The 26,605-nt window shown below is 39.1% G+C and overlaps 1 protein-coding gene across 4 annotated transcripts in view; it reads right to left on the reverse strand.

The window, feature by feature from the left end:
- Positions 1 to 11,409: 11,409 nt before the first annotated feature.
- The window catches only part of diaph2 (diaphanous-related formin 2), a 734,120-nt gene continuing 718,924 nt past the window's right edge, over positions 11,410 to 26,605 (reverse strand). For all 4 annotated transcript variants that reach the window (XM_043704499.1, XM_043704498.1, XM_043704500.1 and 1 more), the window contains one exon: positions 11,410 to 12,630. In XM_043704499.1, the coding sequence (XP_043560434.1) occupies positions 12,566 to 12,630 (65 nt within the window). In that variant the 3' untranslated portion in view covers positions 11,410 to 12,565. The remainder of the gene's footprint in view (positions 12,631 to 26,605) is intronic.

Genomic DNA, 26,605 nt, shown 5'->3' on the forward strand with positions numbered 1-26,605 from the left:
GGTAGCAAAGATGATCCTCGATAGGAGCGAGAGTGAGAGGATAGTTATTATGGGGGATTTTAACTTTCCAAATATCGACTGGGAATACTATCGTTCAAGTACTTTAGATGATTAGTTTTTGTCCAATGTGTGCGGAAGGTTTCACACATATCTGTGGTCAGGCCAACAAGGTGCGAGGCCACATCAAAATTTGGTACTAGGTCATGAATCCAGTCAGGTGTTAGATTTGGAAGGTAGGTGAGCACTTTGGTGATAGTGACCACAATTCAGTTATGTTTACTTTAGTGATGGAAAGGGCAAGAGTTATAGTTGGGGAAAAAGCAATTACGATGCGATTAGGCAAGATTTAAGATGCATAGGATAGAGAAGGAAACTGCAGGGGATGGGCACAATTGGAATGTGGTGCTTATTCAAGGAACAGCTACTGTTGATCTTTGATGTACCGGTCAGGCAGGGAAGAAGTTGTCAAGTGCAGGAGCCGTGGTTTACTCAGGAAGTTGAATCTCTCTTCAAGAGGAAGAAGACGACTCACATTAGGATGAGATGTGATGGCTCAGTTAGGGCACTTGAGAGTTACAGGTTAGCCAGGAAAGCCCTAAAAAGAGAACGAAGAAGAGCCAGGAGGGGACATGAAAAGTCATTGGCGGATAGGGCCAAGAAAAACCCAAAGGCTTTCTATAGCTATATCAGGAATAAAAGCATGACTACAGTAAGATTAGGGCCAATCAAGCATAGTAGAGGGATGTTGTGCATGGAGCTAGAGGAGATAGGGCAAGTGTTAAATGAATAATTTTGTCAGCATTCACACTAGAAACAGACAGTGTGGTCAAGGAGAATACTGAGATACAGGCTTCTGGATGAGATGGGATTAGGGTGCATAAGGAGGTGTTAGCAATTTTGGGAAGTGTACAAGTAGGTAAATCCCCTGGGCCTGATAGGATTTATCATAAGATTCTCTGGGGAAGCCAGGGAGGAGATTGCAGAACCTTTGGCTTTGATCTTTATGTCTTCATTGTCTACAGCAATAGGGTCAGAAGGCTGGAGGATCGCAAATGTTGTTTCCTTGTTCAAGAAGGGAGGTAGAGACAACCCTGGAAATTATAGACCCGTGAGCCTTACTTCAACTGTGGGTAAAGTACTGGAAAGGGTTATAAGAGAGAGGATTTATAATCATCTAGAAAGGAATAAATTGATTAGAGATAGTCAACACTGTTTTATGAAGGGTAGGTCGTGCCTCACAAACCTTATTGAGTTTTTTGAGAGGGTGACCAAATAGGTGGATGAGGGTAAAGCAGCTGATGTGGGATTTCAGTAAGGCATTTGATCAGGTTCCCCATTGTAGGCTATTGCACAAAATATGGAGGCATGGGATTGAGGGTGATTTAGCGGAAGGAGGTGGTTGATGGGAAATATTCATCCTGGAGTTCAGTTACTAGTGGGGTACCACACTGATCTGTTTTGGGTACACTGTTGTTTGTCATTTGTGTGAATGACCTGGACGAGGGCATAGAAGGCCGGGTTAGTAAATTTACGGATGACACTAAGGTCGGTACAGTTGTGGATACTGATGAAGAATGTTGTAGGTTACAGAGAGAAATAGATAAGCTGCAGAGCTGGGTTGAGAGGTGGCAAATGGAGTTTAATGTAGAGAAGTGTGAGGTGATTCACTTTGGAAGGAGTAACAGGAATACTGAGTACTGGGCTAATGGTGAGATTCCTTGTCGTGTAGATGAGCAGAAAGATCTTGGTGTCCAGGTACATAGATCCTTGAAAGTTGCCACCCAAGTTGATAGGGTTGTTAAGAAGGCATACGGTGTGTTAGCTTTTATTGGTAGAGGGACTGGTTTCAGAACCACGAGATCATGTTGCAGCTGTACAAAACTCTGGTGCACCCACATTTGGCATATAGTTTTAGGAAGGATGTTGAAGCTTTGGAAAGGGTTCAGAAGAGATTTACTAGGAATTTGCCTGGTATGAAGGGAATGTCTTACGAGGAAAGGCTGAGGGACTTGAGGCTGTTTTTGTTCAAGAGAAGAAGGTTGAGAGGCCACTTAATTGAGACGTATAAGATAACCGGAGGGCGAGATAGATTGGACAGTGAGACCTTTTTTCCTTGGATGGCAATAGTTAGCAGGAGGGGACATAGCTTTAAATTGAGGGGTGATAGATATAGGACAGATGTCAGAGGTAGTTTCTTTACTCCGAGTAGTAGGGGCATGGAACGCACTGCCTGCAACAGTAGACGACTCGCCAACTTTAACGGCATTTAAATGGTCATTGGATAGACATATGGACGGGAATGGAATAGTGTCAGTTAGATGGGCTTCAGATTGTTGCACCAACCTGTGGAACCATCGAGGGTTGAAGGGCCTGTTCTGTGCTGTAATATGTTTTATGACCCCTTCTAGCCCTCTTAATTCCTCATTTCAGATGGGTCCTACTTCCTCCATATTCTTCCAAAGCTTTGCCTGTTTTCAGTCGCCTAGACCTTATGCATGCTTCCTCTTTATCTCTTAGATTGTCTCACAATTTCACCTGTCATCCATGGTTCCCTAATCTTGTCATTTCTATCCTTCATTTTCACAGGGACGTGTCTGTCCTGCACTTTAATCAACTTCTCTTTAAAAGCCTCCCAAATATCAAATGTGGATTTACCCTCAAACAGCTGCTCCCAATCTATATTCCCCAGCTCCTGCTGAATTTTGCTACAGTTAGTCTTCCCCCATTTAGCACTCTTCCCATTCTCATCTTTGTCCATGAGTATTCTTAAATTTATGGAATTGTGATCACTATTCCCAAAGTAATCCTCTACTCAAAATTCAACCACCTGGCTGCGCTATTCGCCATCACCAGGTCCAGCATGGCCTCTTCCCAAGTTGGACTTTTTACATATTGCTCTATGAAACCCTCCCGAATGCTTCTTACAAATTCTGCTCCATCTAGACTTCTGACACTGAGTGAATCCCAGTCAATGTTGGGAAAATTAAAATTTCCCATCACCACCACCCTGTTGCTCCTACATCTTTTCATAACCTATTCACATATTTGTACTTCTATCTCATGCTTGCTGTTGGGAGGCCCGTAGTACAGCCCCAACATTGTTACCGCACCCTTCCTATTTCTGAGCTCTGCCCATATTGCCTCACTGCTCGAGTCCTCCATAGTGCACTCCTTCAGCACAGCTGTGATATAGTCTCTGACAGGTAATGCAACTCCTCCACCACTTTTATCTCCCTCTCTAGCCCGCCTGAAGCATCTATATCCTGGGATATTTCGTTGCCAATCTTGCCCTTCCCTCAACCAAGTCTTGGTAATAGCAATAACATCATACTCCCAGGTATTAATCCAAGCCCCAAGTTCATCTACCTTACCGAGAGTCATAGAGTCATGGAGATGTACAGCACAGAAACAGACTCTTTGGTTCAACTTGTCCATGCTGACCAGATATCCTAACCTAATCTAGTCCCATTTGCAAACACTTGTCCATATTTCTTCAAACCCTTCCTACTCATATACCACTTGTCCATATTTCTTCAAACCCTTCCTACTCATATACCCATCCAGATGCCTTTTAAATGTTGCAATTGTAACAGCCTCCAGTACTTCCTCTGGCAACTCATTCCATACACGTAACATCCTCTGTGTGAAAATGTTGTCCATTAGATCTCTTTTATATCTTTCCTCTCTCATCCTAAACTTATGCCTTCTGGTTCTGGACTCCCCCACCCCAGGGAAAATACTTTGTCCATTTATCCTAATTATGTTCCTCCATCAGGTCACCCCTCAGCCTCCAATGCTCCAGGGAAAGCAGCCCCAGCCTAGTTAGCCTCTCCCTGTAGCTCAAACCCTCCAACCCTAGCAACATCCTTGTAAATCTTTTCTGAACCTTTTCAACAACCTTCCAATAGGAGGCAGACCAGCATCACATGCAATATTCCAATTGATCTTGTTCCTTACACACTCCGAATATAACAAGGCCCATGGCTTGAAAGAGTCTTGAAAATGTAGCTACCAACCTTATATGCACAAAATCTTGTCAGAAATCAGTAAAGCATCATTTTTGGTAAGGTTCATGGGAGTTTCTGTCCACAAGCCCAAGTGAGTTTTCCCACATTAGCTTCCAAAAATTCACCTTATTAATTATGCACAATCTTTTCTGAATCCTTTCAAGTTTCACAACATCCTTCCAATAGGAAGGAGACCAGAACTGTACACAATATTCCAAAAGTGACCTAACTAATGTCCTGTACAGCTGCAACATGACCTCCCAACTCCTGTACTCAATACTCTGATCAATAAAGGAAAGCATACCAAACGCCTTCTTCACTATCCTATCCTACTTTCAAGGAACTAGGAACCTGCACTCCAAGATCTCTTTGTTCAGCAACACTCCCGAGGACCTTACCATTGAGTCCTGGTTAGATTTGCTTTCCCAAAATGCAGCACCTTGCATTTATCTAAATTAAACTCCATCTGCCACTTGTCAGCCCATTGGCCCATCTGATCAAGGTCCTGTTATGATCTGAGGTAAACTTCTTCACTGTCCACTACACCTCCAATTTTGGTGTAATTTGGAAACTTATTAACAATACGTCTTGTGCTCACATCCAAATCATTTATATAAATGACAAAAAGTAGTGGCCACAGCACTGATCCTTGTGGCACTCCACTGGTCACAGGCCTCCAGTCTGAAAAACAACCCTCCACTTTCTACCTTTGAGCCAGTTCTGTATCCAAATGGCTAGTTCTCCCTGTATTCCATGAGATCCAACCTTGCTAACCAGTATCCTTTGGTGAACCATGTCTAATGCCTTACTGAGGTCCACACAGATTACATCTACCACTGTGCCCTTCTACACTTCTCACATTAAAACAAATGCACCTCAGACCACCTGTCCCTTTGCGTTCATCATCTCCTCCCTGCCTACTCTTCTCCTTAGTCACGCTAACTTCATTGTCTAGTTACTTACAGGCTTTAGTTACTACCTCCTTACTGTCCAAAAAAACTCCTCGTTGGATTCCCATCCTCCTGCCACATTAGTTTAAACCTTCCCAACAATGTTAAGCAAAAGCTCCTCAAGGACATCGGTTCCAGTCTGGCCCAGGTATAGACAGTCTGATTTTTCATAGTCCCATCTCCCCCACAACCGGTCCCAATGTTCCAAAAATCTGAACCTGTCCCTCCTACCCCATCTCTAAAGCCACTCATTCATCCAGCCTATTCTTTCATTTCTACTCTGACTAGCACGTGGCACGAGTAGCAAACTGGAGATCACTTCCTCTGAGGTCCTACTTTTTAAACTTGGCTCTGAACTCCCTAAATTCTGCTTGTAGGGCCTCATCCCTTTTGGTACCTATATAATTGGTGCCTATATGCACCACGACAGCTCCTCCTTCAGAATGTCCTGCAATCGATCTGAGACATCCCTGACCTGTGCACCTGGGAGGCAACATACCATCCGGGAGTCTGGTTTTCAACCACAGAATAATCTGTCTACTCCCCTTACAACTGAATCTTCCATGACACTCTTTTTCTCACCCTTTTGTACAGCAGAGCCAGCCATGGTGTCAAGAACCTGGCTACTGCCGCCTTCCCCTACCTCCCCCAATAGTATCCAAAATGGTATACCTGCTTTGGAGGGAGATGACCGCATGAGACACTTACACTGCCTTCCTGCTCTTTTGCTGCCTTTTGGTCACCTATTTCCTTTCTCCCTCAGCAATTCTAATTTGCGGTGTGATCAATTCACTAAATGTGCCATCCATGACCTCCTCAGCATCATGGATGCTCCAAAGGGAGTCCATCTGCAGTTCCAGAGCTGTCGCAGCTGCAGCTGGACATACGTTCTGAACATGAAGGAGTCCGGGACATCAGCCGCACCCACATTGAGCAAGAGGAGCATAACATGGGTCTGTGATTTCCTGCCATTTTTACTCTTAATCTTAACTTAGTCCAACTATAAAATCAAATAATAGATAATTATTTTTTTAACCAATCGTACTACTTACCAGCATATGATGAAAAAAAGGAAAAGCCTTACAACACATATTTTATTTTGGTTAGAGGAGGTGGTAGGAGACACAACTTATATAGCGTCTCAGGTTTAGCCACTTCCCAAATATATGAGTTCACTCACCTTCCCAGAGCGCAATTTGTTCGCTCCCACTCAGCTCCTCGCTCTGACCACTCCTGCTGCAAAATGGAGGCCTCTGATTCCACAAAGTAAGTATTTAAATGGGAAACATACCTTCCCGGCAGGCCCCGGTCCTTGTTCTCACTGCTCCTACTGCTGCTGCAAAATGGAAGCCTTTCCTAATCATGCACCTTTCCAAATGTCTTTTGGATAGAGGCCAACATACCATTAGGCTTAATAGTTATATTGTTCTGTAGGTTGCCTGATTACTTCCATGTTAATCACATGAAAGAAAGGCCTGACAGTCAATATTGGCAGGACCATCTGATGATAACAATGAAGGTTGGCATTGCTACATCATCACTCAGTGACCTCTTCACATTATTTTGTTCAAAGTGATTATCCATAATGCTGAAGATCCCACCGTGCTGCACGGCGATGTTAGCTGATTGTGACAGACTGCAGGAAGTGACTGCATGTATGCGCCCAGTTGAGAGGGTGAAAAAAAGGTCAAAATTGTGCTTGACAAAGCAAATCTTCCTGTCCTTTATGTCATTTCCTCTGCTGTCACTCCTTCATTGCCCTCGCCTCACCAGCACCACCAAACTGTCTCCCGCTGTCACACTAGCGACGCTCCGAAAGCTAGTGTGCTTCCAATTAAACCTGTTGGACTATAACCTGGTGTTGTGTGATTTTTAATATTTTGATAGCTATTGATAAATGTGACCTCGCTATTCCATGACAAGTTTAAATTTGGAATATTCAATGACCATAAAGTAATATGAGTACCTATTAAACAATCCATAATATTAAAACGTGAAGGCTGATGTGACATTAAAAGTCCTACCACACAACTCGGTTTTGCAATAAATCTAAAAAATAATTCAGAAGAAAGGATTTTACTTTTAAAATTCACCAATTATTTTATTGTAGCAATCATGAAAATTAGCAAATATATATACTTCGTAAACATACATACTTTGTAAACATGTATTCACAATAATCATGCATCTAAAAATCTGACCTCACAATTTGCAAGGACTTCACTTCTTGCTTGTCTTGATATTTTCAGGAATACTGACTGGTTCAGCATAAAACAGGAGATATGAGAATCATCAGCAATTTTTCATGTTTCTGAGTGAAATGCACATTCACACCACATTTAAAAAAAATTGCATATGATGTTTATTTTATTTATTCTGGCTACATCAACAAAATATCTCAAAATACACAAGGATTCACTGTAACATGTGCAATTTAATGCATGGATCCAGTAACTGTTTCCAAATAGATTTTTTTGTACAAATGATCAAATATTAAGATCAAAAATGGAACTACAAAAACACATGGATTTCAAACCAATACAAAACCTCCAGGTAATTCTAGAAATATGTTTTAAAGACCCATTTAATCCCTTTATGAATATTGAAAGTGACATCACTGCACAATTGATGTATGTTCTTAAATGCAATGATATGTGACTCAGCCAAACACAATTAAGAGGAAGTAAATAGTGAAGAAGATAGAGTAGAAATATAGCACATTGGAAAACTGTGATGATTTTAAGGTTGGGCTGTTCCAGAAACCAGTTCCCTCTGCAACCAATTCCAAGTTAATGACACAGCATCATTAAGCAATTTGAGACATTCAGAGGCTGTTGAAGCACTCTAGAACTTCAATAATTTGTTTCTACTTTCACTAAGTTAAGGAATTCCAATACAATGCACTGCAAAAATGAGCTAGGGGAATTATTTGTAGGTAATAGTAATGAAATGAAGTTAAGTGCAAGTTCAAAATAATTTTGATTCTATTCTCTCTCAGCTACAGGTTTTCTGAGTTGATATCAAGGCCACGTGATTAAGTTCATTGTTTGTACATTAAGTTGCTCTTGAGAAGATGGTGATGTGTTGCCTTCTTGAAATGCTGCAGTCCACCTGTTGTGAGTTGACCCATGATACTATGAGTGAAGGACTTCTTGGATTTTGATCCAGCAACAGTGAAGGAATGGCAATACATTTCCAAGGGGAACTTGAAGGAGGTGGTGTTCCTATGCATTTGCTACCTTTGTCCTTCTAGGTGGAAGTGGTTGTGGGTTTAGAAGATGCTATCTGAGGATCTTTGGTAAATTTCTGCAATGCATTTTGTAGATAATACTTACTGCTGCTACTCAGTATCAGTGGTGGAGGGAGTAGATGCTTGCGGATGGAATACCAATCAAGTGGGCTGCTTAGTCCTGAATGGTGTCAAGTTTCTGGAGTGTTGTAGCTGCACACATCCAATCAAGTGTGAGTATTCCATCACACTCCTGATTTGTGTCTTGTAGATGGAAGACAGGCTTTGGGAGGTGGGGGGGGGGGGGGGGGGGGAGAAAGTTCAGGTGGTGAGTTACTCACCGCTGTATTCCTAGCTTTTGATCTGTTTTTGTACCCACTGTGTTCATGTGGTGAATCCAGTTCAGTTTCTGGTCAATGGTAAACCAAAACTCCACCTGGATGTTGATAGTGGGGGATTCAGTGAACGTAACACTATTGAATGTCAAGGTGCAGAGGTTAGATTGCCTCTTATTGGTAATGGTCATAGCTGGCATTTGTGTGGCATGGCACATATTTGCCACTTGTCAGCCCAAACCTGGATATTGTCTCGATCTTGTTGCATTTGGATGTAGTCTGCTTTAGTATCTGAGGAGTCGCGAATGGTGCTGAACATTGTGAAATCATCAATGAACATCCCCATCCTGACATTATGATAGAGGGAAGGTCATTGATGAACCGAAGATGGTTGGGTCTAGGACACTATTGTGATAAACTTCTGCAGCTGACATGACTAACCTTCAACCACCATGATCATCTTCCTACGTGCACTTTATGACTCCAACCTGATACTCATTGACTTCAGTTTTGCTAGGGCTCCACGATGCCACACTTAATCAAATGCAACCATTACATCAAGGGTTGCCACTCTCACCTCTGGAATTCAGCATTTTTGTCCATGTTTGAACCAAGGCTGTAATGAGGTCAGGGGCTGAGTGGCCTGGATAGAACCCAAACTGGGCATCACTGAGCAGGTGCTGTTTGATAACACTGTTGATGGCACCTTCCATCACTTTTCTGATGATTGAGAGTATACTGATGGGAGTGATAATTGGCTGGGTTGTATTTGTCCTGCTTTTGAAGTACAGGACATAGCTGGGCAATTTTCCACATTGTTAAGTAGATGTCAGTGTTGTAACTGTAACTGTACAAGAACAGCTTGGCTTGAGGACCGGCAAGTTCTGGAGCATAAATCTTCAGTACTATTGCCGGAATGTTGTCAGGGCCCGTAGTCATTGTATTATCCAATGCCTCAAACTGCTTCTTGATTTCACATGGAGTGAATTGAATTGGGGACCACTGAATTAGGCTGAGATAGATCATCCACTCAGCACTTCTGGTTGAAGATTGCTGCGAATGCCTCATCCTTATCTTTTTACACTGATATGTTGAAAGCTCTTGGTCACTATCTTAGACTTTACTTCACGAAGTTACTCTTATTTTTTTTCCTTTGTTCATTCAAGGGATGAGGATATCACTTGCTAGGCAGCATTTATTGCCCACCCCTTATTGTCCAGAGGGCAGTTAAGAGTCAACTACATTGCTGTAGTCTGGAGTAACATGTAAACCAGATGAGGCAAGAATAGCAGTTCCTTTCCCTAAAGGATATTACTGAACCAGATGGGTTTTTCTGACAATCAACAATGGATTCATCATTAAATTCTTAATTATAGATATTTATTGAATTCAATCTCCACCATTTGCTGTGGCGGAATTCGAACCCAAGCCCCTGGAATGTTATCTGGGCCTCTGGATTAACAGTCCAGCAATAATACCACTAGACTATCGCCTTGTGCCTTCTAAGCCAGAAAATTTGCTTCCATCATAAAATTTAACAGATTTAAACTCTAGATTTGGGTTCATTTGTATGTCAACCTTATTTGTGCCAGTTTTAGATTTTCTTAGCAACTTTACGTTTCCCTATGAGCTTACTTCTTTGCTGACAAATCATGAAGTATCACCAACAGTCTCAGAGAAAATGTGTGGCCTTGACAATCCCATATTTCTAGCCGGAGGAGGATCTACAGTAGCAAGGGATTTGCAACAGCACAAAAGTAGGGAAGAGTTCACTTAATTTTTTTCTATTATACTCTTACAAGGCAAGTACTCATGAAATCTTGGCAAGTAATTTTGTCATGTACACTGCTAAGAAGCTCGCTCAATTTTTAAAAGTTTAATTTTTCTTTACAATTTGTCACTCTTTCAACCATATTTATTTGAGTCCTACAATGCCTGATTAATTCCAGAATTAATTTTGCACATGTGCATCCCTTCGCTGTAAATCTGCACAATGTTGGATGTTTCTTCAATGCTTACTATGATTGCAGAGGAATCTGGTATTGTCGTCTAGCATCATGAACTTTCTCCAATCTCTGCTTGATTCTTTGTCTAATTTACAGGGGTAATTCAACATATCTAATTGGTTGCCTATTTGAAGAGATTTACTTACCATTGTACATTCTGTCATTACCATTTGTCCAGCTGTCTCCCAAGTTGAAATCTCTCAAAGGCATAGTTTCCTCTGGTGTTTGGAACTAAACTGTACACATCTTTTCTGATGAGGCTTTTAAACAGAAAGATGTGCATACATTGGACAATAGACTTTAGAGTCAGAAAACTGCAGCAAACTGGTAAAAAGTCTTATTTCTCTGGTGTAATTCTAAGAATATGAGTCCAAATAGTAAAATTATATCCTAACGATTGAATCACAGTATTTAAATAGAGAAAAAGTAGTCAATAACAATCCAGTGACAAGAAGAATTTTGTAAAACAAAGAAATTGTGAAAGAAAGGTTTAAAGTTACCTGTACAGTTCTTTGCCTTGGGGTGGAAGTAATATCAATGAAAGAGTTAACCGCCACTCTCAACATTACCCAGACAACATCTGTGGTAGGAAGTAGACCAGTCTCTTGCATAATTAGAATTTGAATTGAATAGTTCCATCAACAAAAGGGCATGTCTGGTCTGTTGGACTGAAAACAAATGCAGCAGCAACGCAGGGCAAAAAAGGTCAGTCAGAAACAATGGGTCCATTCGGGATGTCTAAAAGATGAAGATTTGTCCTGATAGACTGAGACAACTTGCTTTCTCAGCACTAGAATTCACTTGCGGTTTTATAAAGTACTTTGAATTGGGAAGAAAGCAGGTGCTGTGTGAAAATTGGAAATACTTTAAATGACAACAATCTCAATAATATCAATTTTATTTTAAACATTAAAGGCATTGTGCTGATATACATTCTATTTTCATTTATATAAGACAAGCAACTCTGTTAAGTATTTGCAAATTCATTTACAACAAACCTTCACTATATACTTAATGGATTTGGAACTTGGTTGACTATTTGTAATTGTCATGTGAAGTGAAGATATTTGCTAACATATAAACTGGTTATGAAGTTTAAAATGAGTACTTTATTTGTCTGACCATTTCAACACATATCCCAACTACTGCTGAGATCTGCTTATAATACTTAAAACACATTTAAATGGAATGCATTTTATGATGCAATTTCCAAAATCATAATTTGTATAAAATAAATATGAGTGTTGCAACATTGCTATTGCACAATGTGGATATGACTAAACTTTCACTGCAGCAAAGCGGACTGTGCAATAACTATGTGATATTAAAACTCATACTTAATGTATTTTGCATGTGACTTAAGAAATCATGTAATACAGACACTACTTAATAGATGTCAGTCTCTTGTGACAGGCAGTGACAAAATAAGAATGCTGTATTCATCATTTTGTTTCCTGAAAATATGCATATAAAGTACATACAAGTGCATAATTAGAAAATATTTTTGCTCAAGAAAAATACTTATTTTAGGGAAAACAGAAATGTAAAATAAATCCTCCTGAAAAACCAGAGAGCAAAAGAGGGCTATTTTGCCACAGTTGATACGCTGAGTATGTTCAGACTTTGGTTATTTTGGTAGCATTCCATGACCCCAAAGCAGAATAACTTTGAACTAACTCATGTGAAGTACAAACAGAAAAGCATGAGAATCACACCAAATCGGGATCCGAAGTATTTGAATTTCTTTTTTTTTTAAATACACAAATAAATTTAAACGAGTTTCAGAACACAATGGACAAAGTTACCTGTTCGCAATTTTAGGTCAGTTAGTGGGAATATAAAAGTTAAAACTTTCTGAAGGGTCAGAAAAGGGTGTTCAACCTTGTGCATTCTCAGACACAATCTTTTCATGATTCCTTTGGAATCTCCTCTTCGCTGCCTTCACAGATTATTATCTGCACTAAAGTTCTGAGCTGCTCTGATGCCCAAGGCTTGTTAGAAAATAATCTTCAAACTTCAGTCCTTTGGCACCTTGGGATCATGCAAATGTTGTATTTCCATTGTGTCGTGAACGTGACCTCTCCAAAGTAATGCGCCTATTTTCTGTGACAAGAAATATAAACATTTGAATTTTAATGGCAAGTTTTCCAAAGAAATTGGTAAAACATGAAAGTAAAATTGCTATGAAAATAGAAATAGCAAAATTACATTGCTGTTGAAATGCATTTGAGGGTCTGTAAAAAATTAATCCTAATGCGCAGTGTGATTTAGCAGATAAAGGATGCACAAGCACATTATCTTGGACAGTTATGAAGCAGAAATTACAACTAAAATTGCCTACATATTAGGAATCTATCGAGGTGACAATGAAGTGCACTTCAGACACCTTTGGGGATGGAATTACAGAGTGGTAAAAATGCACAGTGATTGTTAAAAGCAAAAGCAACAAAGATTGAAATGGTAGAAATGCACGCAAGGTCTGCTGGCTCCCTTTCATGTTGAATGTCTGCGATAGACAACACCAAGTCATCAGTTATCCATAATATTAACCATTCCATTACCAATAAGACTGGGGTTTGGTATTGTACAGTAGATTCTATTGAGGACATCTTTAACAAAGTACTCTTGCATGCAATGTGATTGATTTTTCTTGCAGTGTCTGGAGTCAAGTTGCAAAAGCATTACTGCAACAAACATGTCAGTTCTGCTACCTAAGGCTTGGTATAAAAGAGCTAATTCACTAAAATTGCAGTAATTCTATTAGACTTCATTTTGTTAGGCCATGAAACGACTTCAGAAGAACACAAAATACAGATGATATTTCAATAGGATAATCTGATATATGTTTTCTGCTATAAAGTGCATTATTTACATCATAAATAAAGATAAAACATAATATAATGGGTCTAAGAGATGCTGTTTGTTCTCTTTTCTGGAAGACTGATGCATGGTCAACAAGTACCATGTATGAATCACATAGCTTTTTCTCCCGCAGTTGATGATCTTTCTCATTGATGAATTGGAACAGCACTGCTCTGCAATGAGCTCATCCAGTATATAAAATAAGAGCTTATCAGAATAGTAAAATGATTTTCAGGACTGCAACTATTACACAATTATTCATCATCAGCAATGCGACCACCACAGTGCAAACTCCAGAAAAAACCCTGAAACTGAAGATCCTACAAAGTTGTATCACTACATAACCAAAAGCACAACTGTTTAGTAGTATTCTTTAAACAAAAACTCTGAATAAGACAGCAGGCAAATTTGACAACTTCAAAGAAAATTGACACAATGCAGAACTGTGACAACAAACAATATTTTTTAAGCAGGTTGTTCATGTCCAAAATTTCAGCTTTGATAATCAATACAGTATGCATGCCAAACATATACACAATACAGCCATCTGTAGTAAATAACTTAGCAAATTCAATTTCTGTTACCAAGTACAATTTGCAAACTGTTTGTGACAGTGTAAGCAGTGCTCTCTTGGGTCATCATACCATAAAAGATTGTCGACCTGACCCTGCTAAACTTCAAAATTAAACTGCAAAAATGTCCCAAATACATGCCAGTTCAATGGTGGAAGAAGTTGTCAGCTCTCAGGATGAGAGTAACCAAGTTCTCTGCAAAATGTTTCTATTACATCCAATTATACACAGGCAGTCTCTGGGTTGTGAACAAGCTCCATTTGCAAGTTGATTTGTAAACACCGAAACACAGACAGTCATCCGAGGCTGGAATTGAACCTGGGACCCTGGTGCTGTGAGGCAACAGTGCTAACCACTGGGCCACAGTGGTTTGAATAATGATTTGAAATAGAGTAAATAGAGAAAACAATTTTTCATTTCTATGCGCCAGTATCTTATGGGGTAGAAGTAACAATTAGAAATATTTATGCAATCAATACATTTGTGGACAACAGATTTTGATATACTCTCTTTTCAGCAAGACACAGTGAGGAATGGATATTGAATCAAATGTACAATTCTAAACTGGATATTACAAAGAAATGGAGAAATAAAAATAAAGTTGTCATAGTCCCTGAGGATCAAAGGGCTGCTCTCTCATTGGAGATAGATAACTCATGGTGAGTTTAATCCCAGGTGAAGTGTGAGGTTGAGAAGGTGGGACCCTCATAAGTACCCTCAGCCAGTGCAGGAATTGAACCTGATTTTTTCGTTTTCTTAAACTGTCACCTGATTTGCAGTGTATTTTGCAACAGGATTCAAACAGACGTGATTTTCTAAGTAGTGAATTCTTAAGTAGTTATTGGATGCATGCATGATTCAGATTTGCCTCTGCTTTTTCCAGAAGTGCATCAAAACAAAAGAACCTGGAATATTTAAAAGTAACTAAAAGGAACAAAACTGTTTTAACTACTCTTGTTTTAAAAGGACTAAACAATTTTGCACTACCTTATATATGAAGGATCTTTTATGCTGGGACTAATGATATCCTTTTAACAAGATCAAGATCCAGCTTTGCTGGGTCACCTAAAACAAATTGCATATATCTTCAACGAGCAGGAATATTCTGAGAGAATCCAGCAAGTTTTGATGTATGCCTCTGTTTGTTAATTTATCAGCACTGTGGCTCTGTCAACCTTTGGTGAAAAATCAAAGCTTTTAATATGGAGCTAGTGTTAAACCGCTGAATTGCTAGTTGTTGAAAGAAACAAAACTAAATTTTTACTCAGTTTTTGTTTCATTCACCAAGTGAAGCCTTATAGATGTATAACTCCTAACTCTACAACCCAACATTGGAGTCAATGTACCTCTTTAGATGCGTTGGAATAAATGAGAAACAAATTGACTGTCACTTAAAGGGCTACTGTAGCAAAGAAAAGTTTAACTGAAATTTATAACATTAAATTATTATTTCTGGGGTTGATAAACTGCTCCATCCCGTGGCACCAACCAGTCACAGAAGGTCTCACTTGTACTGGTGAACAGCATGTACTCTGTCACCAGTGCATGGATGTAACCATGGAAGAGGGTTAGAAATTTGGATCATAATATCTTGCAACCATGTGCTACCTGGACTTGTTAGTGACCACTCAGGCCAGTTCAATATCTTTTTGTAAACAGTATCATCTAGCCATAGTTCTCAGAGGACCATAGAGATCTCTCTTAATTATAAAGAGATAATTTTGACCATAAGAAATAGGAAAGGAAGTAAGGCCATTCGGCCCATCGAGTCCACACCGCCATTCAATCATGGCTGATGGGCATTTCAACGCCACTTACCCGCATTCTCCCCGCATCCCTTAATTCCCTGCGAGATTAAGAATTTATCAACCTCTGCCTTGAAGACATTTAACGTCCCAGCCTCCATTGCACTCTGTGGCAATGAATTCCACAGGCCCACTACTCTCTGGCTTAAGAAATGTCTCCTCATTTCTGTTTTAAATTGGCCCCCTCCAGTTCTAGGGCTGTGCCCACAAGTCCTAGTATCCCCGCCTGACGGAACAACAATTTCCCAGCGCCCACCCTTTCTAAGCCATGCATTACCTTATAAGTTTCTATTAGATCTCCCCTCAATCTTCTGAACTCTAATGAATACAATCTTAGAATCCTCAGCTGTTCATCGTATGTTAGGCCTACCATTCCAGGGATCATCCTTATGAATCTCTGCTGGACACACTCCGGTGCCAGTATATCCTTCCTGAGGTGAGGGGCCCAAAACTGGACACAGTATTCTAAATGGGGCCTAACCAGAGCTTTATAAAGTTTCAGTAGCACATCACTGCTTTTACATTCCAACCCTTTGATTTGGCTACGTAGCGTCAGAGACACTGCTCCACAAGCATGGGGCAAGGTCTCTTTGAATTACCACTACCAGTACAGAGTATGAAGATGTACAATGGGTGTCATTTTGCACCACATTCTAGCTAACAAGGTAATTGAACTAAACAACTCCCTCACAGGGAGATTCTCTTTACCTGTGCACAATTATCCAGTGAGTTACCCCCCACTGTCATCATTAATTACTTTATACAGCAACGAACAGCAACCTTCCCCTTCCCAGAGGCCATTTTATGAGTCCAAACTACAGGTGGACAATGGTTTCTAAGGTTATGCATATTGGAGAATTTAGGTGCACACTGGCCATGTTTTTGAAACTATAAGATGCAGCTGCAGAGACTTGTAAAATTACTCAGTAGATGTCTATCTCCCCATCCATTTTCTTCAGGACACAATTTTTTTTTGCTTATGCAACCAAACTTTCCACTAAAAATTGGTACAACATCTTAAATGTAAAATAAGGCTCATTTTCTGTTAAATATTTAAGTGGAACTATTTTGTATTTTTTTATTTTTCTTCTGTCTATATCTATGCCACTATGTATCCTACATAAGACAGAATTCCAAGTTAATCCAGGTGTACACATTCCAATCAATGCAATCAGATACATACTTCAAAAAGTAAATGACATGAGATTCAAGCATAGTGCAACACAAATCGTTAACTTTTGTCCCCAATTGAATTGAAATATCTCATCTCTTAATAAATTGCATGTTAACTGACTAAATTCACTTGAATGTCAGATTCACACTCATTCTTCTTGTTGAGAAATGATAAAAAGTTGCCAAGATAAATTATTATATTAACTGTTGCATCCTAAAGTCATGCAGTGCTTACCAGAATTAAATAACAAATGTTGACAGTTGGAGGTGCCATTATAACAGAGCTGCCAAAATTGTGACATGACTAGTTTAAACTTGAATTTTGTAATGTTGACTCTCTAATGGACATTTAGTTTAATAGGACTCAATGCTAGTGGTATCTGTACCTTGGATACTTAAATACTTTTGCTTGATTGATAGACATGCATTTAATAACCTGGAGTTCAGCCTATCTTTAATGCTGTCAGCATGAGATAACTAATGAGAGTATTGTGATTCTAATCTCCTATTTGATTCTATTGCTATGGTGCACTTTTTCCATACATAACAGATCTGTTGCAGAGACAGAAACATTAAGGGAAAGTTACATGACCGAAATGCTCCTCAAATATCCCAAAATATCCCATAGGAATACTAGCAATCCAGTTCATCTGGTGCAACTGAAGAAGTGAATCAATTAAAATTACTCAGATTACTTAAAGCTGCTCATGAAGAAATGGGTAAGACTCTAAGTATTGTGCCAGGGCCACGAAGGATAACATAAGCCTGTAAAGACAGAATTAAGCTCCTGAGATAGAGAATGTAAAGTGGAAAGACTCAGTGGGTCTGGCAGCATCTGTAGGAAGAAATCTGTGGTGAGACTGGTGTTTTGCCAGTGCTGACTTCTGTGGATGAAAAACAAGCAGGTTGCTGCCTGTGGAGTGTGTAATGTGATGTTGCTGAATGAAGGTAAACATGGAAGTCCAGAGAAGCAATCGGTGAACTTCATTTACCAGGTAATTGCACACACATTGAAGCTAGGTAGTGGCATCTCTTAGCTTCTCACCAGTGCCTGGGAAAATCATGCTGATCATGAGGTGGGATGCAAAGATCCCTAAATAAGGTCCTTGACAATTACTAATGAGAACTCATCTAGCTGATGGAATCTTAAGGGAAATGGGACTATTTTCCCTCGAGAACCTAATTTTCTTTTTGTTTTTGCTGTTATCATCCAAATTTCTGACCGTTGCCAATGCCTCGATGGGTTGGGAGAATTCAGTTAATCTCATTGATTCTCGTAATAACTCAAACATTTTTTGAAGAATAAATATGCCCAAAATGAATGTTGGAAGGCCAGAAATGCAGAAGTCAGTGTCAATCAGAAAGTGAATCAGCTGCCAAAATAGATTTCTCAAAATAGCCGAATTTTTTTCTGGAGCAAAGCGATCTCCAATGCCACGAAAAGCAAAATAGCCAGCAAATGTAAAAACATTTTAACGAGGTAGAGGGAATGAGTGTCCATTTGAAAAGATCCCCTTCAACATGATCATGAAAGACTAAAACCATTCTTTTCATAACACCAGCAAATTCAACACTCAAGATCTTCGTGAAAATACAATAGCAGTGATCTGGCTATTACTCAAACATCAAAACCTTTGTTAAATTTATCTCATACTGCTATGTAGTGCAAGGACAAGAGCATCTTGATTACATGCTGCATAACATTTTACTTGGATCTCTTTATTCTAAAGGAAATGAACATTTTCGAATTAAAAAAAAAACATTCATTTAAAAAAAAGCAAATCAGACTTCTCTACTCCCAGGATGGCAAATTTACTACTAATTGAAAAGTCATGCCAGAAAGACACACAAAAAATCAACATCCTCATGGTTACAAGGAAGCTTTCTGTTTATATTGAGTAACTGCCTTGGTATTACTGTATCATATCAGGAAGCTGTTGAAGATCTTGTTCAATAGAGTTAATCTCATTGAGTACAAAGTAATGAAGCAGTTGTTAAGAATAAAAGGAAAATTGAATGTGTCTTAGTGAACAGGATTACAAATACCATTGGGGTATGTCCAGTGTTATGGATGGAATCAAATCACAAGATCCTAATCCACATCAACTATCCAATTTCCAACATTTCCCCCCCATCTTTCCTCTCTTTAAGTTCTCTAATCATACAAAATGGTCCATCTTCTTGTCAGGGTTAAAATGTTTTCTATAATGGAGATATTAGGGCAAATCAAGACTTTCACCATTGTAAAATCAAACTTAAAATGTACAACACTAACTTTGTACTTGCAAGGAAAGCGACAAAGGAGTTTTTTTTTAATGTGTGAATTCAAGTTAATATGATAATACAAGGATAAGTGTCAAAATCAGACTAAAGATCGATAGAAAGGCTAAACTCAGTGTGACATGAATTGTTCAATGTTAGTAGTCAGTGTCTGATATCAGATGAGTTCAGATCTGAAAGACTTATCAATATACATAATTCCTGCTGTCTGTGCAGATAAGGTACATTAAGGCATGTCCACAATGAGGTCACGTGTAGCAATCACCATGTTCTCTGATAAAGAGTTGAAATCTGATCATTAATAGTTACTGATATCTGTTTTCTTTAAAGTAAATGGCATATAATCATATTGACGCAAATATTATTGTTGTTTTAGTCTCTAACTAGTGACAGGGTGGCTGATTAGAGGGAGAGAGCATGGATTTGCAATAGCTTTCATCATGCCTGATGAAACTAATTAAATCTTTTGAAAAGGCATTGACAGCAGAATGTCTATGGATGTAATTTACTTTTTAAGCAGATTTATAGAGGCATCTGATAATGTCCCAAGTAACAGATACTTAACTGAAGTCGAAAGGGAAAACTGAGGGAAAATTATTCACTTAGTAGGAATTTGGTTGAGCTGAAATAGATTGCAGACACTAACAGCAGATTAATTAAATAGCAGGATTTGTCCAGAGGTGCTCACAAGGATATGTATTGGAGCATCAACTATTCACTGCATCAGTAATGACTTAGGTATTATTTTAAAAATCAGGCAAAAAGTTTAAGCTTTTCACCTTGCACTCATTCGGACTGAAACACACAATTACCAACTTCTGAATGAAACAACAATTCATTCAGCAATGGAAGAGGGTACTTACAGTATGGACTATGGTTGGTGTGGAGATGTTAATTATCTTCATTAATAGATTAAATTCAAACCAGGCAAGTCCATTCTAAATGTGTAGAGCACTGCCATGGGGATGCAGAAGGGACTGGTGAGAAAGGTGAGATACATTGGTCTTCTTTTTGCCTAAGAATAAGGCCTTGAGTGTGAATAAATGTAGCTTCTTCAGTGCATTGCTTGACTGAGATGATAGGTTAGAAAACCACATATCCAAATTCACCAGTGACACAAAGATCGTAAACAATATAGGTAGAAGCACACCATGAAGAAGATAGTGATAGATCAAATGATTGAGGAAACTGTGAAATAGATTTCAATGTGAGCAACTGTTAGGTTATCCAGCTGGGATTAAAGGAATCCTAAAATAGTATAATATCCACATGGTGGAAAACTAGAAACAATGTGATACCCGAAGAGACTTTGGGATCTAAGGTGCATAAATTATTTAAAAAAAAACCATGGTACAGGAACTAACCTAAAAGTGCAATGGATTGCTGTTGTTAAAGGGTGATATGAACAAAATATTCACGTGATAAAGCGATAGGCTAAATTGGGAGGAATTATTTCTGCTCGCTGAGGTCTCCAAGATAGGGTTGGCGAGGAGCATGGTCAAAGAAACTGAGCTACATGTTTCAGGAATTAAATAAGAAAACACTTCTTCATACGAAATGGGGTTGAAGCTTGGCATTCTCTTCTACAAATGGTAATTGGTACGAGATCAATTGTTAATTTTAAACTTGAATCTGTGTCACAACTCATTGGGGTAAGGTGGAAGAGTCGACACAAAAGTTGAAGCTGTTATCAAACTACACAAAATCCTTAATTTACCTGCCTGTTTAGACTCAAGTTAACAGAAAACATGGGCTCGGTTTCTGATACAAAAATAGATTCCAACGACAATAAATAACTATGAACTGACAACACATAACATCAAATGTTCAAACTTCCTTCTAAAACCTGCCCTACATATATAAAGAGATTCAGACAAAAGAAAAAGTTATATAGATGATGGGAAAAATTGCTGGGGAAATGGTTCAATAGTGCCAATTCTCAGGATTCGATGAATTGTTCATTTTGTTTTCCAAGATCTTCAGTTCTCAGATATTTTCCTTCAGGTTCTCTCAATTATTCACTGGTGGCACAGACTGATTGTTTTCACAAATGATAAAGTCTCTGAATTATTTGTTAACAGCAACAGCTTACAGCAACTGGTAGGAGAAAAGAAATTGACTTTCTTCAGGTTTCAGTTATTTTACTGAAAGGATACACAAAATGTCCTTTCAGCAGTCTAAAGGCTTCTGCCAGTATTATTATCATGTATAAGCTGTTCCATTACTCAGGAACTAATTAGATAATTGTTGTCAGGCTAATGGATATTGGCATCCGCAATAGATCACAACTCCACAAACTAATCAGCAACTAGTTGTTGGCTGAATCACATTTTATAAACTGATCCCGATTTCAGAATACAAACAACCAGTAGGAGAGAAAGTAGTCACTTTCCTGACAAAGAAACCAGGATGAACTACCTACTCAATTTTTGGGGTGGTGGTTTACCTCTGTTGGCAATTGAAAAGAGGGATGGGGAGCATTCAGACATGTGGCTAGTGAAAGTCACGTTGCTGCCCTTGCCTCTGATTCTGTTTTCGTTGTGATTCTCCCCCTCCATAACTGTCCCCTCAAAAAACATAACTATTCGCCAATGGAATTCTTCTTGGCTGCATAGCTTGGGCCTCTAGCAACATGCCTCAGTTACTTGAGTCTCAGATTCTCCAGGGTGGCACATTGTTGGAGAGCCTACTGGCTGGACAATAAGCTTGCCTGACACAGTTTAAATACCTAATTGGTCACTGATTCAGTGAGCTCTCTCACAGGTGGGGTTGAGGAATTATAAGTTAACAGCAACAGCTTGCAGCAACTTGTAGGAGAACAGAAATTGGCTTTCTTCAGATTTCAACCAATTTACAGAAAAGATACATGAGGCTCTGCCATCCTGTATCTTAATTTCCATCACCAACAAAAATGAATCTGACTGAAATGAGGGCAGCACCTCCACATCCACCTCCCATTCTTAAAGGTTCATGGAGTCAAACCAGTGACAATCTGACCCATTGTTTCCCCTGGAATCTAGAATGAGAGACACAATTTCAGGCTGTTCACAGACTGAGGAGAAATTTCTTCACTATATGGCTAGAGAAGCTTTGGATTTGCTTTCCCCAAGTCTCTGAATGCACCATCACTGAATATAATTAAAGCTGATGTGGACAGTTCTTTGGACTTTCAGGGAATCAATCAATATGGAAAATGAGGAAGGAAATCGTAATGGAGTCTAAGACTGACCATGATCATAATGAATAGCACAGCAGACTTAACAGTTGGTACAGTCTTCTCATATTCCGATTCTTAAGGTGAAGTGTTCGATTTGAGAAAAGCAACTTATCAAGTGTATTAAAGTGCTAGGTAACCTTTCATCACGAGAACGGAACATGATTTAAAAAAAAAAGAGAAATATTGTGTGTAAGTCAGCAGAACAAAAAAAGTTAGCACTGCAGAAATAGGCAATTAGTGTAGATTCACCTCTCATGGAAAATTTATTATTAAACAAATGCAAGTCTTTAAGTTGTTGCAGCCATCAAAATCTTCAGCCAGACATTCAAAACTTGATAGTGATAAGAAATCCAAAGTACAAATTTAACCCGATTTCGCAACATGGAAATTGTGGACACCGAGAATAGCTGCTATAAAACAAAATCCAATGAGCACTTAGATAAACTACTTCAAAGTTTGGGTGAAGATTTGTAGCTCGGGTGCTCGTTGCTGTGGTTCTGTTCGCCGAGCTGGAAATTTTTGTTGCAAATGTTTCATCCCCTGTCTAGGTGACATCCTCAGTGCTTGGGAGCCTCCTGTGAAGCGCTTCTGTGGTGTTTCCTCCGGCATTTATAGTGGCCTGTCCCTGCCGCTTCCGGTTGTCAGTTTCAGCTGTCCACTGTAGTGGCCGGTATATTGGGTCCAGGTCAATGTGTTTGTTGATGGAGTTGTGGATGAGTGACATTCTTCTAGGAATTCCCTGGCTGTTCTTTGTTTCACTTGCCCTTTAATGGTAGTGTTGTCCCAGTCAAATTCATGATATCCACGAACATCAACTAGCCACGAAACAACACGACCAGCTATCCCTAGTAGCCACACACACAGACGACAAGCAACATGAATTCGACTGGGACAACACACTATCATAGGGCAAGCCAGACAGAGAACAGCCAGGGAACTCCTAGAGGCATGGCATTCATCCACAAACCCCACCAACAAACACATCGACCTGGACCCAATATACCGGCCACACTCTATCAACAAACACATCGACCTGGGCCCAATATACCGGCCACTACAGCGGACAGCTGAAACTGACAACCGGAAGCGGCAGGGACAGGCCACTATAAATGCCGGAGGAAACACCACAGAAGCGCTTCACAGGAGGCTCCCAAGCACTGAGGATGTCACCTAGACAGGGGACGAAACGTTTGCAACAAAAATTTCCAGCTCGGTGAACAGAACCACAACAATAAACTACTTACGTACTATCATGATATAAACTGTTATTTATTAAAAGGCAACCAAGTCTCTTTTGCAAACTTATTGCAAATAGAAATTGGTTAAATGCCGAGTATTTATAATCAGCTTAATAAGTTTCATTTTCCTGCAAACTATTAAAGTTTTAATTTCTAAAAACAAATTAGTGGAATGATTATTCCTTGATGATGACATCTGTACTGAGCCCGGAAATGGGCTATGGTTAGGTGAGGCCTATCCGGAGACCAACTGGGTAGGTACTTAAAACAAATAACTATTCTACAGTGTGTTGGGCTTTCCAGTTAACCTTGCTTAATTAGGACTCTTGCTGGAATGTAAGTTAATTAGTGTGCAAGAATAGAGTAGGAGTTATTTTAATGAATCACTCTATGGCTCAACAGTCTGATAAGGAATTAGAACAGATAGACTGGTTAGCAGTTTTGAACAGCTCATTAACAGGCGATATGAACAATGAAGTCTCTGAGGATAGTATTTGAGGGAGTTATGAAACTGGGCATGGAGAACAGCTTGAGATAGATTTAAAAAAGGATAGTGCAAGGCTTAGGCCTGATTGATCAAGGACAGAAGGTATAAGCAAACGCTCAAGAAGTTAATGGCATGTGGATAAATTTAAAAGTGTATGATTCACTTAATGGCTTAGATATAGAACTCAATGTTTCATGGAATATTTCAAAAGCAATTTGCATATGTCAGACGTCCTGTTCGATTTGGTCCAGTCCTCACTACCTGTCACAGCTTTGAGGTTTTTGCTGTATAACTTGTCTGTCATATTCCATTCCAGACTCTTTCACTCAACATGTCTACCATTTTGCTTGCAGTCAAATGTAATTGAAAGATTAACATTTTCACAATGGTCAATATTGTGGTGGTGATTTCAACTGTTGTCAGAAATCTTTCTAAATTACGACAATGTTAATTCCCATATTTTAGCATCCGATGTAATTCTTAATGACTCTAGCAATTAGTCATCATAGTCTCTACTGCAGATAGTTCTTGTGACTGATTTGGTTTACGTAATTCCATGTATTTCAGAACGGATAATGCAAGGTTGTTCAAAGGCATGATACATCCTTTCTTGCTAAACTATTTCTGTTTAAAGCTATGCATGTTAACAGAAAGGAATAATTTTGAATGTTGTTTAACACAGATTACCTATCAGACATTCAAAAAGAATTAATGTATGTGGAATTGGTTCTATCATCTACATGGCAATATCTTCAAATAACTGAGGAACCTGGATAACCTGAGCAACTAAATCACAGTGGTAACTAAAACAAAATCTTTACTGATATATGGAAAAAGGTTCTTCTTATCAGTTACTGAATAAAAAAGCACAAAATAAAAACTTAACATTTATTTTTTTCATGGTTCAGTTAGGCTACCATTTAATGATCATCCCTAATTGCCCATGTGAAAGCCACGAAGAAAGCCTCCCTGAACAACTGCCGATCATGAGATATATCTGCAACACTGTTAGAAAGGGATTTTCAGTTTTTTGAGCCAGTAAAGGAGAAGGATTCCAAGGCAAGACTGGTTATGTCTTGGAGGGGAAGTTGCAAGTTGTGATGTTTTCATGCACCTGCTGCTCGTATCCTTCAGATATTAGGAATCACTGGTTTGCAAAGAGCTATTGACAGATCCTTGGTGAGTTGAAGTGCATGGTGTACCTGGTACACACTGTTGCCATTGTGCCATGGCAAGTGAAAAAAGTAAACACTGAAGGTAGTGAAAGAGATGTCGAGCAGCAGCTACTTTCTTCTAGATGACGTTGAGCTTCTTGAACATTGTTGGAGCTGCACACAACCAGCTAAGTTGAGAGCATTCCATCATACTTGTGGCATGTAGATGGTGGATAAACTTTGGGGTGTCAGACAAAACAAATACAAAATTAGAATGTTATTTACTTGGGATGTAGCAGAGAAACACTTTTAGTCCCTTTTCTTAAGGTTATATTTGCAGCTAATAAAATTAGGGGCTGTTTAGCTTTTTGTACCATCAAATTTTAATTCCATACCAATCAGTAGAGGCATGTGACAAATGGATATGCACTTCACAATCAGTCTAAAATCTCAACCTGATAATTGCATGAACACATAACAAGACGCTCAGATCAAACAATTAGGCAATGTCAGAAATTCAACATAAGAAAGCGAAAGGATAATCTTCAGAATGATTTACTGTCACAACAGTTTGTGGAATGGATCTTTGTTTCCATGTCATTTAGAACACTAGCTTATGGCCTCAGAAAACGACTGCAGAAAACAGCAGGTGCCGTCATTGGTCACTTGCCAGGAATGTACAGATGTAGACAAATATTTTCAAACCCAACTAACTACAGGAAATTTGACACTCATTACACAATAGCACCACTTAAAAGCATTGCTGGATATCACACAGTGCAAGTGCAGTTTGGAGCACATGCTTGCACTGTATGGATTTTTTTGAATAAGTACAAACATTTTAGAAAAGTAGACTGTTCTGCCTAGGTTATGATGGAGATATTCTCTGCGGTCTGAAGATGGATTGCATTTATGTGCCCTATAACTATTGTCTTGACGACTCATTGAATTAATTCTTGCCAATGTTTTGGGAATAAATGTGATTTTACAAAGACCAACTCTGGTTTTCAGGTTCTACAATGTCCCGAGGGTTGAAAGTAGCTTTGAGAGTCCAATTTTAATAGCTTACACCCTATAACCTTCTCTTTAGCTGACAGATTGCCATGAAGAACCTTGGGATAATTAACCTCTGAATACCACTGTGCACAATAAATGAAGTAAGTTCTTAACAAAATCTTCTGCTACTGATCAGCTTACATATAAGTTTGGAGTTGTTGTTTGCCCACCAAGTTCTATCAAGGTTCCAATGTACTTTCAAGATAGAAAGTGATCAACACATTAAGACATGTC

Source organism: Chiloscyllium plagiosum, chromosome 15, assembly GCF_004010195.1.
Source record: "Chiloscyllium plagiosum isolate BGI_BamShark_2017 chromosome 15, ASM401019v2, whole genome shotgun sequence".
Lineage (NCBI taxonomy): Eukaryota > Metazoa > Chordata > Chondrichthyes > Orectolobiformes > Hemiscylliidae > Chiloscyllium > Chiloscyllium plagiosum.